We start from the raw sequence: 16,174 nt of genomic DNA, 5'->3' as shown, positions 1-16,174 counted from the left end.
AGCAGCTGCTGTGGGAGGATATGCAAATAAAATATGAACTGTCATTGGTCTATTATAATCAGATCAGATTAGTACATAATGGTCTGGGCCAAAACTCGACCCACCCAAAACGAGCAGAAATTCCAGCCGTTTATTTTTATTTCTTTAAACAGCTCTTACACAAATTAGAGCGTTATCACAATTTCAAAGTGTAATTTCGAGCCTCTGCACAGCCCTTTTACAAATAACTCAAAGCCATATCAGACGCAATGATTGTTCAGTTGGAAGTGCAAAGAAACATTTGCTGCCTTGCAGCCAGCTACTGCACAATCTCTCTTGCTTTTGCTTGTCATTGCCTAAAGTGAAACCACAGATGAACGGGTAAGCTCTCATGCCATGTTCAAGACAACTCAGAAATTTCTGACTTGGAAACTCATTGTAGAAAGATCAGGTCCACGTTTCCCACTTGGAAAGTATCAGAATCAACTAATAGGAAGCTCAGCGCAAAAAACATTTGCAAATTTTAACTGAGGCTTTGCAGATAGGTGTGCCTAACTGGCCACAGTTTATATCTGGTGTCATTTCATGGGGACTGAGGAATACGGAGTGTTGCTGGCCCATTCKATTGGCCTCAATGCAATACACTGTATTTGAATTACATATTGGTTTCTAGAGAAAACGATTCTTTGTGCCGAGGTAAAAGTGGCGTTAGAAGTACTCGGTAGGGTCTGTAGAATCTATACATGGTTTTTATTTCATGGGGGACTGGGGTCTAGATGGCACATCTAGGGCCACCGTGACGTCATTCATCTCTACTTCATTTCTGAGTGTTATTTCCTTTCTTTGGTGGAAAAATTTCCATGCCTTACATTTTCCAGTTGTTTCGGTCTTCTACTCAGACTACTGCAGCAATGGCACGCCCAGGCCCAACGCAGCGCCAGAGAGCAGAGTGCCATCATAGCCATGAAGACGCAGAGGCACAGAAGAACTCTGCTTGCGGCTTTTACTTCCTGGAAGGAGCGTTTGCTCTACCAGCAGAGCTTAGCCAGGGCAGCAGCACGCCACTGGAGACAGAGGGCACTCGAAAGCAAGGCAGCCAGCCACCGCGTCACCTGTCTGACCTGGTATTCCTTCACCCGGTGGAGATGGGCGCTGCACAGACGGAGAGACAGGTATTAAGTATATCAAATAAGTAGACAAATAAATTCTGTTTTAATGAGCAGAAGATAACTAATGTACCATACACTGTATAATACAATTTGAACATCCAACATACTAATTTGTAGCAGGAAGACTCAGTTTGAGCTGTTAGCGCACCTTTCATATTCCGACTTGAAAAGTATCAGAATCAACCAATACGAAGCTCTAAGCAAAAAACGGTTGACTACATAGTGTTAAATACTTTTTCATGATTGGCTGCTTCATGTCATATAATCATATTGACGTCCATGTTGTGCTCCCTAGGTGGCAGCGGGCGAGGGTGCTGGGTAGGGAGTGGGCGCGGCGCGCCAAACAGAGCGTGGATGACCAGGAGAGGGCGATGGAGCTCCTTCAGCAGAGACAGAGGAGAGACGTCACAGAGAGGTTCTACTACTGGATCACAGCCCATCAGTCCTCACTGACCAGTTTGGTATTCCACAACCAGACTCTGTGCAAGAGGTGTGATGATGGAGAAATGTGTGTGCTGTGTTGCCTTGTGCTGTGTTGCCTGACTCAAACTGAATTCTTCCACTGCTCTATGTTCGCTACATATTTCAGTCTGAGAAAGCCGTTGTTGAAGTCGTTTGTGTTAACGTCAAAATGAGGGGTGTTGTGCAAAACAATGGAACCTTATGGCCACTTGGCTCTCAAACAAAGGCAACATCACATATTAAACAGTCCCTCTGTTCAACGTGTTAGAGAATGAATGTATCAAAGCCAATGATGCTATACCCACGTGTGTTCTGGCTCTGGCCCAAGTTATCAGCGATTGGATTATCTCTAACCAATCAGAGTATCAAAGCCAATGACGCTATACCCATGTGTGTTCTGGCTCTGGCCCAACCCATCGGTTTCTGGGACCAATTAGAATGGTTAGAATGTGTTTGCTTTCTAGAAATCGTCAGGTAGGTACTCAGTTCCAGACTCATTGCGGAGACTAAACTAAAGTCCGTGGGTGTGGCATAGCGTTTGGCCGGAGCAAGGGTCAGAGAAAATGTAACTAATCGTTCGTTCTTGAATATGAAAAGGAACATTTGCCCGACAATAACAAAGCAGTGTGCCATGCATTTGCAGTACCAGTTTGCTACTTGATTTTTCTCAGAATTCCATGTACTATATTTCACAAAGGGACATTCCTCCAATAACTTTTGAGTGGATTGGACAAGTAATTATGTGTAGCATTCAGATTTATTCTCACCTCTTTTCACTTCTCTCTCTCCCACGCAGGGTTTTCCAGAGCTGGCAAGCCTACACCGGCCCTGCCCTAGCACGTAGGCACAAAGGTGCCAGGTTCCATCTTGGCAGAGCCAGGAGGCTGGTGGCCCTGTGTTTTACCCACTGGAGGAGTGAGCTGGAGCAGGCTCGAAACAGACTGAAGGTCCTGGAGCAGAGACTGAAACACATACACTTCAAACTCACTGCTGTCACCATGAACCACTGGAGAACGGCCACTAGAGGGTGCATAGTGCTCAAACACTTCAACAGAGGGACAATACGTCAGGTGCAGCATCCCTTCCCTTTATACACACAGGTCCCATCTAGACACAACCCTAAGGGTTTAACCCTTTTTGCACATGCACATTTGAGAGGGCTGCTGAAAAACATAGAATTAGATGATTGTCAAATAATTCAATATCAATGATTTGCATTCTATTTCTATGGGCGAAAACAACCAGCCACACCAAGCCAATCCGAGAAAAAGGAGCTAGGAAAGAATTTACAATACTATATTTCTAATCCTAATCAAATTCTTTCAATTTCAAACAACTTCTCACTGGATAGGCAGGGGTAGAGGTTGTTTCTGGACAGAGTCGTATTCACATATTTAGCAGGAACTAAAGGAAGGTGACATCTTCATGAATCAAAATKAAAATGACTTTGGTGTCAACCTAACAAGACTCATTCAATCTGTATTGTGCTTTCCCATCAGTAAGTAGCCAGTGTGTGTTTGTTTTAGTGTTTTGATCACTGGAGGGAGAGGACACGCACATCCAGAGCAGTCACTATACTACGTGTACAGAGAGAGAGGAGAGGGGCACGTGAAGTTCTGCTATGCTGGTGGAAGTGGACCAAAGGTAGCGACATGATTTGTAATGTATCATTCTCTAACACGTTGAACAGAGGGACTGTTTAATATGTGATGTTGCCTTTGTTTGAGAGCCAAGTTGGCTATAAGGTTCCATATTTCAGCGTTTCTCAATCCATTTCTGATGATCCCCAGGATGTATACATTTTTGTTCTAACCTGCACTAGCAAACCTGATTCAAGGGAATCAGCTTGGTTATTGATGAATTAGTTAGGCGTTTGGGTGTGCTAATGCAGGGCTGAAATAAAAAGGTCCACATCCGGGTGTGCAACCAAGGAATGGATGTAGAAATGCTGCCATATTTCAATGTGTCYCATTCACATGGGTGAAGTATGGCAGCCATTTTGTGCTGAAGCGCTCCCAGGTCCCCACCCACACACGGCCTGTTTGTGTTGGTCAGAGTCTAGATGCCAGAGGCAGATGGAGGAGGCAGTGTGGCTGTGGCTGGAGGGTCGCAGAGTGACCAGAGCCTTCCAACTGTGGCTCAGAGTCCACCATCGCCACCAAGAGGCCTCACGGCTGGGCCAGACTCAACTAATGCGCAGGTAGGCTGTTGGTTTTAAGTATTCACCCCACTTGGATTTTGGGGATTTAATTAAATTTCGATTTTTTTGTCAATGAATTACACAAAATATTCTGTAATGTCAAAGTAGAAGAAATTCAAAAATCGAAAAAAATAACAATTAATGAAAAATATAACAAGTATTCACCCCCGAGTCAATACAGGTTAGAAACACCTTTAGCAGATTACAGCTGTGAGTTTTCTTGGGTAAGTTTCAGGCAGGTAGCCTAGTGGTTAAGTGTTGGGCCAGTAATCGCAAAGGTCGCTGGTTTGAATCCCTGAGTTGATTAGGTGAAACATTTGCCGATATGCCCTTGAGCAAGGTATTTAACCCTAATTGCTCTTGTAAGTCGCTCTGGATAAGTGCGTTTGCCAAATGACTCAAATGTAAATGTAATAGCTTTACACACCTGGATTGCGCAATATTTGCCCATTTAGTATTTGCAAAAMTCTTCAAGCTCTGTCAAGGTGTTGGGGTCATGGCTAGACTGCAATTTTCAAGTCTTGCCATAGATTTTTAAGCAGATTTAAGTCAAAAGTGTAACTTGGTCACTCAGGAACATTCACTGTCTTCTTGGTAAGCAACTCYTGTAGATTTGGTCTTGGGTTTTTGTCCTGCTGAAAGGTTAATTCCTCTCCCAGATTCTGGTGTAAAGCAGACTGAAGCAGGTTTTCCTCTAGGATTTTGCCTGTGCTTAGCTGCATCCCGTTTCTTTTTATCCTGAAAAACTCCAGTCCTTGCCGAGGTTAAGCATACTCATACCATGATGTAGCCACCACCATGCTTAAAAGTAAGGAGGCAGGTACTCAGAGATATTGMATTGGATTTGCCCCAAACATAATGGATTTAGGCCCAAAAGTTTATTAATTTGCCATGTTTTGGGATATTTTCCYTTTGTGTATTTGTGTTKTTTTCACTCCGTCATTTAGGTCATTATTGTGGAGTAACAACAATGTTGTTGATCCATCATCAGTTTTCTCCCATCACAGCCGTTGAACTCTGTAGCTGTTTTAAATCACCAATGGCCTCATGGTGACATCCCTGAGCAGTTTCTTTCCTGTCCTGCAGCTCAGTTCAGYATGACTYTATCTTTGTTGTGTCTGGGTGGTTTAATACATCATCCACAGCATAATTATTAACTTGACCATGCTTAAAGATATATTCCATGTCTGATTTGAAAAGCTCCCTGGTCTTTGTAGTAAAATCTGTGCTTGAAATTCAGTACTTGACTTTGGGACCTTATGGTATGTATGTATGGGGGACAGAGGAAGGGATAGTCATWAAAAAAATCATGTCAACCTCTATTATTTCACACAGATTTAGTCCATGTAACTTAATATGTGATTTTTTTAAGCCAAATTGTACACCTGAACTAATTTAGGTTTACCAAAACAAAAGGGGTGAATACTTTTGCAACAACTGTTTTAGTTATTTAATTTGTTAACATTTTWGGATTTTTCTTATCACTTTGACATTATGGGATATTTTGTATAGATCAAGGACAAATAAAATCACAACTAAATCCATTTCAATCCCACTTTGTATGCAACATTTTTTGAAAAATTCCAACTAAAATGTKATTTGAAATGTAATCCCAAAAGTAATTATTTATCATGAGGGCCATAAACAATAACTAGTAATTCTGCATAKTCCCAAGAAATGTAATGACGATTTGCGGGCAGTGGGTTTAGAACAAGTTCAGAGCGTCTACTAGATGACTAAAATGTATCGGATGCCAAGCAGTGATGCAGCCAGTCAAGATGCWCTCATGATAATTCCTTAGTGATGTGGACACCAAGGAACTTGAAGTTCTCCACCCGCTCCACTACAGCCCCGTTCATGTGGATGGGGGCGTGCTTGGCCTTCCGTTTCCTGTAGTCCACGATCAGCTCCTGTCGTTGAGGGAGAGGTTGTTGTCCTGGCACCACACTGCCAGGTCACTGACCTGACCTAAAATTAACATCTGCCAAGTGCAGGTAGATTTTAGCATTGGCGGGTATTGTCTATTTCATCAGCCATGTTGGCAGGTGGTCAGGGCTCCACAGTGCGAGCATTTCACTCGCATTTGTGAATAAAAATAGTAAAGTATGATCACATTTCTAGTAAAATAAATGCTTCAGTAGCTGTTTTCAAAGTATTTCTGTCATTTTGTTTCATAGCTGGTAAATTAATCGCACAAAGTAAAATAACTACAAAATCCTATGACCTATCCCACCTCTGCCTGGCTTGGCGCACATGAGGAGCTGAGTGAAAGATTCATTTTTAGAAGCGCTGCGCACAGGCATAAAAGTTGGTCTAATTTACTTGAAATGAAAGTCTACAAAAGTGGGACTTTGTCCTTGTGTTTYTCTATTTCCATTGTTTTGTTCACAAAGCTAGGCTGTTTTAAAATGTTTGAGTTTAAACTGCTAGGGAAGAGAAGACAACGATTCTACAAGTCAGACTCAATCTCACTGGCACAAACATGACTCGAGTCACGTTACCACGGTAACGTCCCACACTTAAAAGGGGCAGGTGAACATTTGTCTCATCTGTGTTATTTTGGTTCAAAAAATATTCAGGTCACAAAAACTAGAATCAAACAATATACCACATTACTTCTTACTAGTAATAAATATATTGTTTTAGAAACATTACAAAGCATGCTCATCTGTTTTTTTGGTGTAATTTCTGATAAAAAATCTGAGTAGCTGGTAGATTTTTACATCTATCTGCCACAGTGGCTGGTGGACTCTTCACAGAATCATTGTCGGTGATCAGTCCAAKCACCGTCGTGTAGTCAGCAAATTTAATGATAGTGTTGGAGTCATGCGTGAACAGTGAGTACAGGAGGGGACTATGCACACACCTCTGAGGGGCCCCGTGTTGAAGGTCAGCGAGGCAGATAAATGGTTGTTGCCTACCCTCAGCACCTAGGGGGGGGGGGGGGGGCCCCTGTCAGGAAGTCCAGGATCCAGTTGCAGAGAGAGGTGTACAGTCCGAGGTTCCTGAGCTTAGTGATAAGCTTGGAGGGCACTATGGTGTTGAATGTTGAACTGTAGTCAATGAACAGTATTCTCACACACTACAGCAGTGGTTCCAAAACTTTTTATAGTCCTGTACCCCTTCAAACATTCAACCTCCAGCTGCGTACCCCCTCTAGCACCAGGGTCAGCGCACTCTCAAATGTTGTTTTTTGCAATCATTGTAAGCCTGCCACACACACACTATACGATACATTTATTAAACATAAGAATGAGTGTGAGTTTTTGTCACAACCCGGCTCGAGGGAAGTGACAGAGCTCTTATAGGACCAGGGCACAAATAATAATAATAATAATCAATCATTTTGCTCTTTATTTAGCCATCTTACATATAAAACCTTATTTGTTCATCGAAAATTGTGAATAACTCACCACTGGTTAATGGGAAGGGTGTGCTTGAAAGGATGCACATAACTCTGCAATGTTGGGTTGTATTGGAGAGAGTCTGTCTTAAATAATTTTCCACACACAGTCTGTACCTGTATTTAGTTTTCATGCTAGTGAGGGCCGAAAATCCACTCTCACATAGGTACGTGGTTGCAAAGGTCATCAGTGTCTTAGCGCGATTTGCCAAGGCAAGAAACTCTGAGCTCAGCCCAATCCAGAAATCCGGCAGTGGCTTCTGATTAAATTACATTTTCACAGAACCCCTTGTTGCAGTTTCGATGAGGCTCTCTTGTTCAGAAATTTGTAAGTGGACTGGAGGCAGGGCATGAAAGGGATAAGGAATCCAGTTGTTTGTGTCATCCGCTTCGGGAAAGTACCTGCGTAATTGCGCACCCAACTCACTCAGGTGCTTTGCAATATCACATTTGACATTGTCCATAAGCTAGAGTTAATTTGCACACAAAATAATAATACAAGGATGGAAAGACCTGTGTGTTGTCCTTCTTAATGCAGATAGAAAAGAGCTCCAACTTCTTAATCATAGCCTCAATTTTGTCCCGCACATTCAATATAGTTGCGCAAAGTCCCTGTAATCCTAGATTCAGATCATTCAGGCGAGAAAAAACATCACCCAGATAGGTGTCACGCCCTGACCTTAGAGAGACCTTTTTACGTCTCTATTTTGGTTTGGTCAGGGTGTGATTTGGGGTGGGCATTCTATGTTTTTGTTTTCTATGATTTTGTATTTCTATGTTTTGGCCGGGTATGGTTCTCAATCAGGGACAGCTGTCTATCGTTGTCTCTGATTGGGAACCATACTTAGGTAGCCCTTTCCCTCCTTTCAGTGTGGGAAGTTAACTTTGTTTGTGGCACATAGCCCTTAAAACCTTTATAGAGTCACAAACCRGGATCCGGGATCCCCCCCATCAAAAAAGCTGACTAGCATAGCCTAGCCTAAAGCCACAGGGATATCATATAATCAAATGTTCATGAAATCACAAGTCCAAGACACCAAATGAAAGATACATATCTTATGAATCCAGCCATCATTTCCGATTTTTTAAATGTTTTACAGGGAAGACAAAATATGTATTTCTATTAGCTAACCACCATAGCAAAAGACACAACTTTTTTTTGTCCACCATTTTTTTCCTGCATCAGTAGCTATCACTAATTCGACTAAATAAAGATATATATAGCCACTAACCAAGAAACAACTTCATAAGATGACAGTCTGATAACATATTTATGGTATAGGATTTTTATTTTTTTGAAAAATGTGCATTTTTCAGGTATAAATCACAGTTGTACATTGCAGCTGCAATCTGAAATAGCGTTGGAAGCAGCCGGAATAATTACAGAGACCGACGTCAATTACCAAAATACTCATCCTAAAACATTTCAGAAAAATACACAGCCTACAGCAATCGAAAGACACAGATCTTGTGAATCCAGACAATATTTTAGATTTTCTAAGTGTTTTACAGCGAAAACACAATATATCGTTATATTAGCATACCACATGAGCTAACATCACCCCAGCATTGAATCAATGCAAAAGGTGGTGATAACGTTATCGCCACCAAAATATATTAATTTTTTCACTAACCTTCTCAGAATTCTTCAGATGACAGTCCTGTAACATCATATTACACAATGCATATAGAGTTTGTTCGAAAATGTGCATATTTAGCATCACAAATCGTGGTTATACAATGAGAAAAGTAGCTAAACTGGGCAGAAAATATCGGGAGCCATCTTAGAGAGTGACTTAGTCTAATCATTAAATAATCATAAACTTGACTAAAAAATACAGCGTGGACAGCATTTGAAAGACAAATTAGTTCTTAATGCAATCGCTGAATTACATTTTTAAAATTAACCTTACTGCGCAATACAAGTTGCGCCAAAGCGAAGCTACCCCCCCAAAAAATGGCAGCTTATGCGTTTACCATTTTTCAACAGAACAACGATTTATCAGCATAAATAGTTCTTACTATTAGCTGAGCTTCCATCAGAATATTGGGCAATGTGTCCTTTCTCCGGTCTAATCGTCTTTTGGTCGAAAGATGTCCTCTTGTCCTGTCGAAATGGCCACTAACGTTCGGCATGTACAGGGAAAGTGTCCAACTCTTGAAAGTGCGTCACAAAGAAATGCCAGAAAATCGCAATAAACTGATATAAACTGAAATAATTCGMTTCAAAATAACAAGATTATGATGTCTTTAAAGCTTATATCGAACAAAAACATGACCGGAATTATCTAAGGAGCTAAAACCAGAGCTTCCACAACGATATGCAAAGCTCCTCTTCGCGCCCGAGCGCAGATCCCAAAGAATGGCCACCGTGATTCCAATCAATTTATAAACTTTGGGAATTACACAGAGACTCCATTTCAAGTCTCCCTATTCGCTGACACCCAGGGGAAGGCGTATGCAGTGCATCTCAACCAATAGAGGACAGGCAAATTAATACACAGGTCTCAGAGCAGCCAGTACAATTCTGAATTCTGACATACACATAGGAAAATCGCTCTAAGTCGAGTTCTGTTTCACCCACAGACATAATTCAAACGGTTTTAGAAACTAGAGAGTGTTTTCTATCCAATACTAATAATAATATGCATATTGTACGAGCAAGAATTGAGTACGAGGCAGTTTAATTTGGAGACGAATCTGGACTATGTCGAAATGGCACCCCCCTAGTGGCAAGAAGTTTTAAGCTTCACGGTTGTTTTGTATTGTTTATTGTTTTTGTTCGCGTCACCTTTATAAAAGGAATATGTACGCTCACCACGCTGCGCTTTGGTCCTCTTCATTTGACGGCCGTGACAATCCGACTTGAGTCCAAGTCATGTGACGCGTGCCCACACCTCTGGGTTATAGCCCCCATCTCACCTAATCTGCATCGGATGTGCTCATAAATGCACTGCTACTCACTGAATGTTTCAGAGATAAAGTTATGGTAGACTACTGCCTGCATTTCATCAAATGCTCGCAGTCAAACAACCATTAATAGGCCTACTGCACACCTCTGGTTATTTTCCTCTGTTTGGTCGGGAATGTGTTCACACCATTTTGATTGAACCATGGTGCATTGTTTAGTGCGCTCCCGAATGCGGATAGTGTTCACACCAGTCCAAACGAACCGAACGAAGGGGGAAAACCGCTCCAAAACAATTTGGTGTGAAASCCCAAATGGTTTGAAGGCGTGTGCTTTGTCAGTGGCTGTGATGTAGCATTCAGCCAGGAGTTGATGGACAGTCGGAAGATTGAATGAAATGGTAGTGTAGGCGGGACATCCCAGCTTCAAGTGGTGTCAGATTTCAGAGTTCGCTTTCCCCTGCTTAGATGTCGCATGCATCAAGCAATGGTTGCGTGCCACGTCATTGACTGTGCCATCGACTGACAGATTTATATAACATGTAGAACCACGCTAGTCCCCTCTTTAGGGGACTTAACATCTAAGAAGTTTTAATAATAAGTATTTATTGAATCTGCTTCCATTGTCCTCCAAGTGGCCAAATATCATTCTCTTCAGGTAGGCTTCACATACAGTGCATGTCATCTGTAACTTTTTAGTCCCATTACAGTTGAAGTTGTAAAACGGCATCACATTGCTTGCCCCTGGATTCTTTGATTGTGGGCATGGCAAGACCTTTACTTCCCAATTGGTAATCTCGATGCTGTCTTTTTTGTCCCGTATAGGTCTTTTCAGGTCTGGCGAGGGGTAGTGAGGGAGAGCCGGTCAACTTTTCAGACGACAGAGTCACGGCTACGCACCCACCAGACCCAATCAGCTTTCAGTGTCTGGAGGAGGCGCACCGTGTCCCATAATCTCTTAAGTGACCTGGTCCAGAGAACAAAATCCAGGCAGAGGAGGAGTCTGCTGAGATCATCACTCCACACCTGGCACCAAGAGGTATCTTTTGGGAAGAATCATAATGGAGTTGACAACGTGATTTGGATTCTTTCATTAGACCAGTCATTATTGGGTTAAGTCCAGAGGAAGCTGATGAATGACAGTATACCATGTGTTTGATACGGTTTCATTAATTCCATTCCAGCCATTCCTATGAGCCTGTCCTCTAAATGAAAGTGACACCAGCCACCACTGGTTGAGCCCTTCTGTCTTTGCATGGTTATGCTACTGCACAGAGATGCATATAATATCAATAGTCCTATTTCTATGACCTGCTGTCACCCTTATGATGTGTAGCAGGTAATGTCCTATTTGTCTTTGTTTTCCACCTGCATCAGGTCCAGTTGTGTAAAAGACGATCTCTACACCTCTCACAGAAGTACTTTTCCTGTTGGGTGAACAGAATTGGCATCAGACGCATTGAAAGGAAGAATCAGTTGGAGGCTAGACTGAGGTACGTCWCATGGCTGTGTGTATATGTATCTGAATGGAGACATGTTACTTTTAGTCTGTATACAAAACTAGTTGGTGTAAGCAAGGTAAATTAATGTTTATTAAATCATTAATATAATTGAACCTTTGATAACACCTCTCTCTCTCACTTCCAAAGGGAGTGTCTACGGCGGTGGCGTTTAGGTGTGCTGCTGAAAAGAGCTCGGAGGAGACTCGCCCAGGTGTTGTGGGTCAGCTGGAGAGACCAGACCGCTACTGCACTCCTACTCACGACCCTGGTAAGAAAGCAAAGTGCTGTCCCGCACATTGGGACACTTATAGAAGTGGACTTATTAGGAATCACCTTAGGTTACAGTGACACTTTTTAATGAGCCACCTGTTTTGCAATGTATTCGCTTCACTTAATGGTTATTATTTATGCATTTAAAGTTGTCATGAGCTGTTATGAATGCTTACTGCATATGTTATAGTGCATATAATGCCTTACACCTGCCTTACACCTGTGTGTAAGGCATTGTAATTCAGTTTCCTTTGTTTGTTTGTGTGACCACTCCTCTCTGCAGCACACTGACCGACTGCAGCAGGGGGCGTGGCTGACTTGGAGGAAGAGACGCATCAGAACCCGGGTGTCTGAGACCTTTGCCGCGCAACTGGACCACGCCCTCATTGCGCAGGTGAGACAGAGCAAGTTGCCATGTGTTTTTGTATAGAGGACTAGCCATTCTCTTATTCTATAATTATACCGGAGTCAGCATTATTTAAAATCTCCCTGGTTAGCCTATAACTTTACCAGAGGTCATTTCTTTTCTTGTTAAAGGAGTAGTTCACTATTTAAAATCTTGTTAACTTTGTTCCTCACCCTGAAAGTAGTCCATTGTTCAGTTCTTTTAAACATCCATTACAAACGTCAACAAACCTTATCCTCCACAAGCTAACAATCAATGGAAGTGCTGGGGGCATGTGAGCATGTTTAAAAAAAGAATGTCCAAATCACCTGAAGTCACTTCAAATCAACTCCATATTTGGTTTGATGTTACTTAAAGGTGATTTGGCCATAAAAAAATAAAGAACATTCCCCCATCACTTCCATTGATTGTTAGCTTGTGGTGGCTGAAGTTTTGTGGCTGTTTAAAGAAAACAACCATGGATTACAGTTTCTCCTACTTTCAGAGTGAGAAACCATCTAACATCATGCTGTAAAATAGTGAACTACTCCTTTAATAGTTATTACAACAAATATCAGAATTTTTTTATGGTAACTAAAATCTCTAAATGTATAGAGTTCTTTGGTTCTCCTGTCGTTCTACCTAGAGCCTTCTATTTGCAGAGTTGTGACAGGCTCTGATTGTACCTGGTTGATCCATCAGCTACTGCATATCAAACATCACTGTGGTTGAAGCAGGTCAGTGGCAGTGCCCCGCTACAACAGCTAGAGCGTTTGTTTCTGTGTTTCCTACTGTAGGTGTTCAACATGTGGCGGCAGAAGCATGCTCTTCGCTCCACAGCGACCGACACGTGACCTACAGTATAGGGAGAAGTCGCTGTCCACGCCTGTCCTCTGCTCCGTCAACCCTTGACCTCTTACCTCTCCCCCCAACTCCTAGCCCCTATATGGTAGGGGAGATCACGAGTAGTGTGTGACTTTTCACCATACTACCAGCACAGCACTTCATATTTCAAAATAGAGGTTCACTTTTTGGTTTCTTGGGTGAATGTCATCTGGCAACAGTCATTGCTCACATTTCAAATGTATTGTTTTGAAAGCATGTGCCAACCATTCTCATAGATGTTGGCTTTTACCTCCTTTGACATTGGAGAGCTCCTTTGAATGTTCTTAGAAGAGGGGAAAATAATGAGAACAGCTTCGAGACATAATAGATACACTGTTCATATGTCACACTATTAATCCTGGAAAGCAGCACACTGTGCGTGAGTGACACTATTATAACGAATTTAACTCCAGTATTTGAAATTCTTTCACAATAAATACCATTCTGTGTAGACTTTTGTTTTTGTGTTTCCCAATTGAACTGTGATTGTCTTAATGATAACTTTGAAATTGTAATCAGAATATGAAACAATCACAATATGTCCCATATGTAGAAATAAGCAGACAAAACACAATACTTAAATGGATAGGTAGATAGAGGGTGGGTATGTAAATAAATGGATAGGTAAATTGTTAGGTAGAAAAGGGGGGTGGGTATGTAGGAAGGTTTTCATTAGTTTAGGCAGCAGCCACTGAATAAACCTGTAGTTGGAGTTATGATTACGTTTGAATAAGAACATGACTTGTAAACATGGTTGTGTTAAAAAGGGTGAAAACATACAGTAGAACTACAGTATAAACCTATTCTCTGGACCACACTGCTGTCTGTCACCATTCTCCTCACCATGTCTCTTTTCTTCTAAACATATTCCCCTCTGTCTGTTCTCACCTTTTCCTCACACTCTTTTTGCATTTTTCTGAGGAGCCTATTTCTCTTCCTGGCTGTTATTTTCCAATCCCTTTACTAGTTTTTTACCTGCCTTTGCTTTTTCTTGTTGCCTTTCCCGTCCTGAATTAAGTCAGTTTGTATGGCAATTTGCATATACTCCAGAATGTTATGAAGAGTGATCAGATGAATTGCAATTAATTGCAAAGTCCCTCTTTGCCATGCAAATTAACTGAATCCCCAAACAACATTTCCACTGCATTTCAGCCCCGCCACAAAAGGACCAGCTGACATGTCAGTGATTCTCTCGTTAACACAGGTGTGAGTGTTGACGAGGACAAGGCTGGAGATCACTCTGTCATGCTGATTGAGTTCGAATAACAGACTGGAAGTTCAAAAGGAGGGTGGTGCTTGGAATCATTGTTCTTCCTCTGTCAACCATGGTTACCTGCAAGGAAACACGTGCCGTCATCATTGCTTTGCACAAAAAGGGCTTCATAGGCAAGGATATTGCTGCCAGTAAGATTGCACCTAAATCAACCATTTATCGGATCATCAAGAACTTCAAGGAGAGCGGTTCAATTGTTGTGAAGAAGGCTTCAGGGTGCCCAAGAAAGTCCAGCAAGCACCACGACCGTCTCCTAAAGTTGATTCAGCTGCAGGATCGGGGCAGCAGGCAGGTGTGAGTGCATCTGCACGCACAGTGAGGCGAAGACTTGGAAATGGCCTGGTGTCAGGAAGGGCAGCAAAGAAGCCACTTCTCTCCAAGAAAAACATCAGGAAACTGATATTCTGCAAAAGGTACAGGGATTGGACTGCTGAGGACTGGGGTGAAGTAATGTTCTCTGACGAATCCCCTTTCCGATTGTTTGGGGCATCCGGAAAAGCTTTTCCGGAGAAGACTAGGTGAGCGCTACCATCAGTCCTGTGTCATGCCAACAGTAAAGCATCCTGAGACCATTCATGTGTGGGTTGCTTCTCAGCCAAGGGAGTGGGCTCCTCCAAATTTTGCCTAAGAACACAGCCATGAATAAAGAATGGTACCAATACATCCTCCGAGAGCAACTTCTCCCAACCATCCAGGAACAGTTTGGTGACGAACAATGCCTTTTCCAGCATGATGGAGCACCTTGCCATAAGGCAAAAGTGATAACTAATCGTATATTTTTGGGTCCATGGCCAGGAAACTCCCCAGACCTTAATCCCATTGAGAACTTGTGGTCAATCCTCAAGAGGCGGGTGGACAAACAAAAACCCACAAATTCTGACAAACTCCAAGCATTGATTATGCAAGAATGGGCTGCCATCAGTCAGGATGTGGCCCAGAAGTTAATTGACAGCATGCCAGGGCGCATTGCAGAGGTCTTGAAAAAGAAGTGTCAACACTGCAAATATTGACTCTTTGCATCAACTTCATGTAATTGTCAATAAAAGCCTTTGACACTTATGAAATGCTAGTAATTATAGTTCACTATTCCATAGTAACATCTGACAAAAATATTTGAAGACACTGAAGCAGCAAACTTTGTGGAAATTAATATTTGTGTCATTCTCAACTTTTGGCCACACTTTGAATAACTCAAGTTAATAATAATAACAATTTATTACATTTGTCAAGCTATTTATTAGACAAGAATAATCTCAAAATGCATAAAAGTTTTAAAAAAGTACAAATAAATAAAATTGAGCCTTTAGAAAGTATTCACACTCCTTGACTGCTTGAATTTTAAATCGATTTTTTTCCACTGGCCTACACACAATACTCCATAATGTCAAAGTGGAATTATGTTTTCATACATTTTTACAAATTAATTAAAAATGAAAAGCTGAAATGTCTTGAGTCAATAAGTATTCAACCCATTTGTTATGGCAAGCCTCAACAGTGGCCTCAACAGAGCAAATGAAACAGCGCCCCTCTGTGTAGCCCATATATTTGATGCTGTCAGGTCAAAAAGAGTATGACACTTCTTATTGTCTCGGCCTTAGGCCTATATATCACGATGTCAAGGCATATGAACTAACAGGTTATACTGTAGTGCAAACAACGCAATTATCACAACATATTAGGTTGCAATATGGCTTTTATTCCTGGCTTGGCTTCCCCGTTGATTTTACCCACACACTGCT

The 16,174-nt window shown here is 41.8% G+C and overlaps 1 protein-coding gene across 1 annotated transcript; it reads left to right on the top strand.

Moving 5' to 3' along the window:
* The first annotated feature begins 352 nt into the window (after nt 1-352).
* LOC111976502 (uncharacterized) lies at nt 353-14,110 on the top strand. The gene is made up of 11 exons (XM_024005355.3): nt 353-360; nt 879-1,103; nt 1,444-1,638; nt 2,407-2,680; nt 3,137-3,254; nt 3,666-3,810; nt 10,946-11,159; nt 11,498-11,613; nt 11,770-11,890; nt 12,176-12,286; nt 13,075-14,110. Exons 1-11 carry the CDS (start codon nt 353-355, stop codon nt 13,129-13,131), a joined length of 1,584 nt encoding a protein of 527 aa, XP_023861123.2. The 3' UTR covers nt 13,132-14,110.
* Nucleotides 14,111-16,174: the final 2,064 nt, after the last annotated feature.

Source organism: Salvelinus sp. IW2-2015, linkage group LG17 (assembly GCF_002910315.2).
Source record: "Salvelinus sp. IW2-2015 linkage group LG17, ASM291031v2, whole genome shotgun sequence".
Taxonomy (NCBI): Eukaryota; Metazoa; Chordata; class Actinopteri; order Salmoniformes; family Salmonidae; genus Salvelinus; species Salvelinus sp. IW2-2015.
Note: the sequence above shows the minus strand (reverse complement) of the source record. Positions and strands in the feature narration are given on the sequence as shown.

Excerpts from the sequence above, each read along its gene's own strand:
- LOC111976502 (XM_024005355.3), top strand. Across the intron at positions 3,811-10,945 it reads CAGACTCAACTAATGCGCAG|GTCTTTTCAGGTCTGGCGAG; the intron begins GTAGGCTGTTGG and ends TGTCCCGTATAG. Across the intron at positions 12,287-13,074 it reads ACCACGCCCTCATTGCGCAG|GTGTTCAACATGTGGCGGCA; the intron begins GTGAGACAGAGC and ends TTCCTACTGTAG.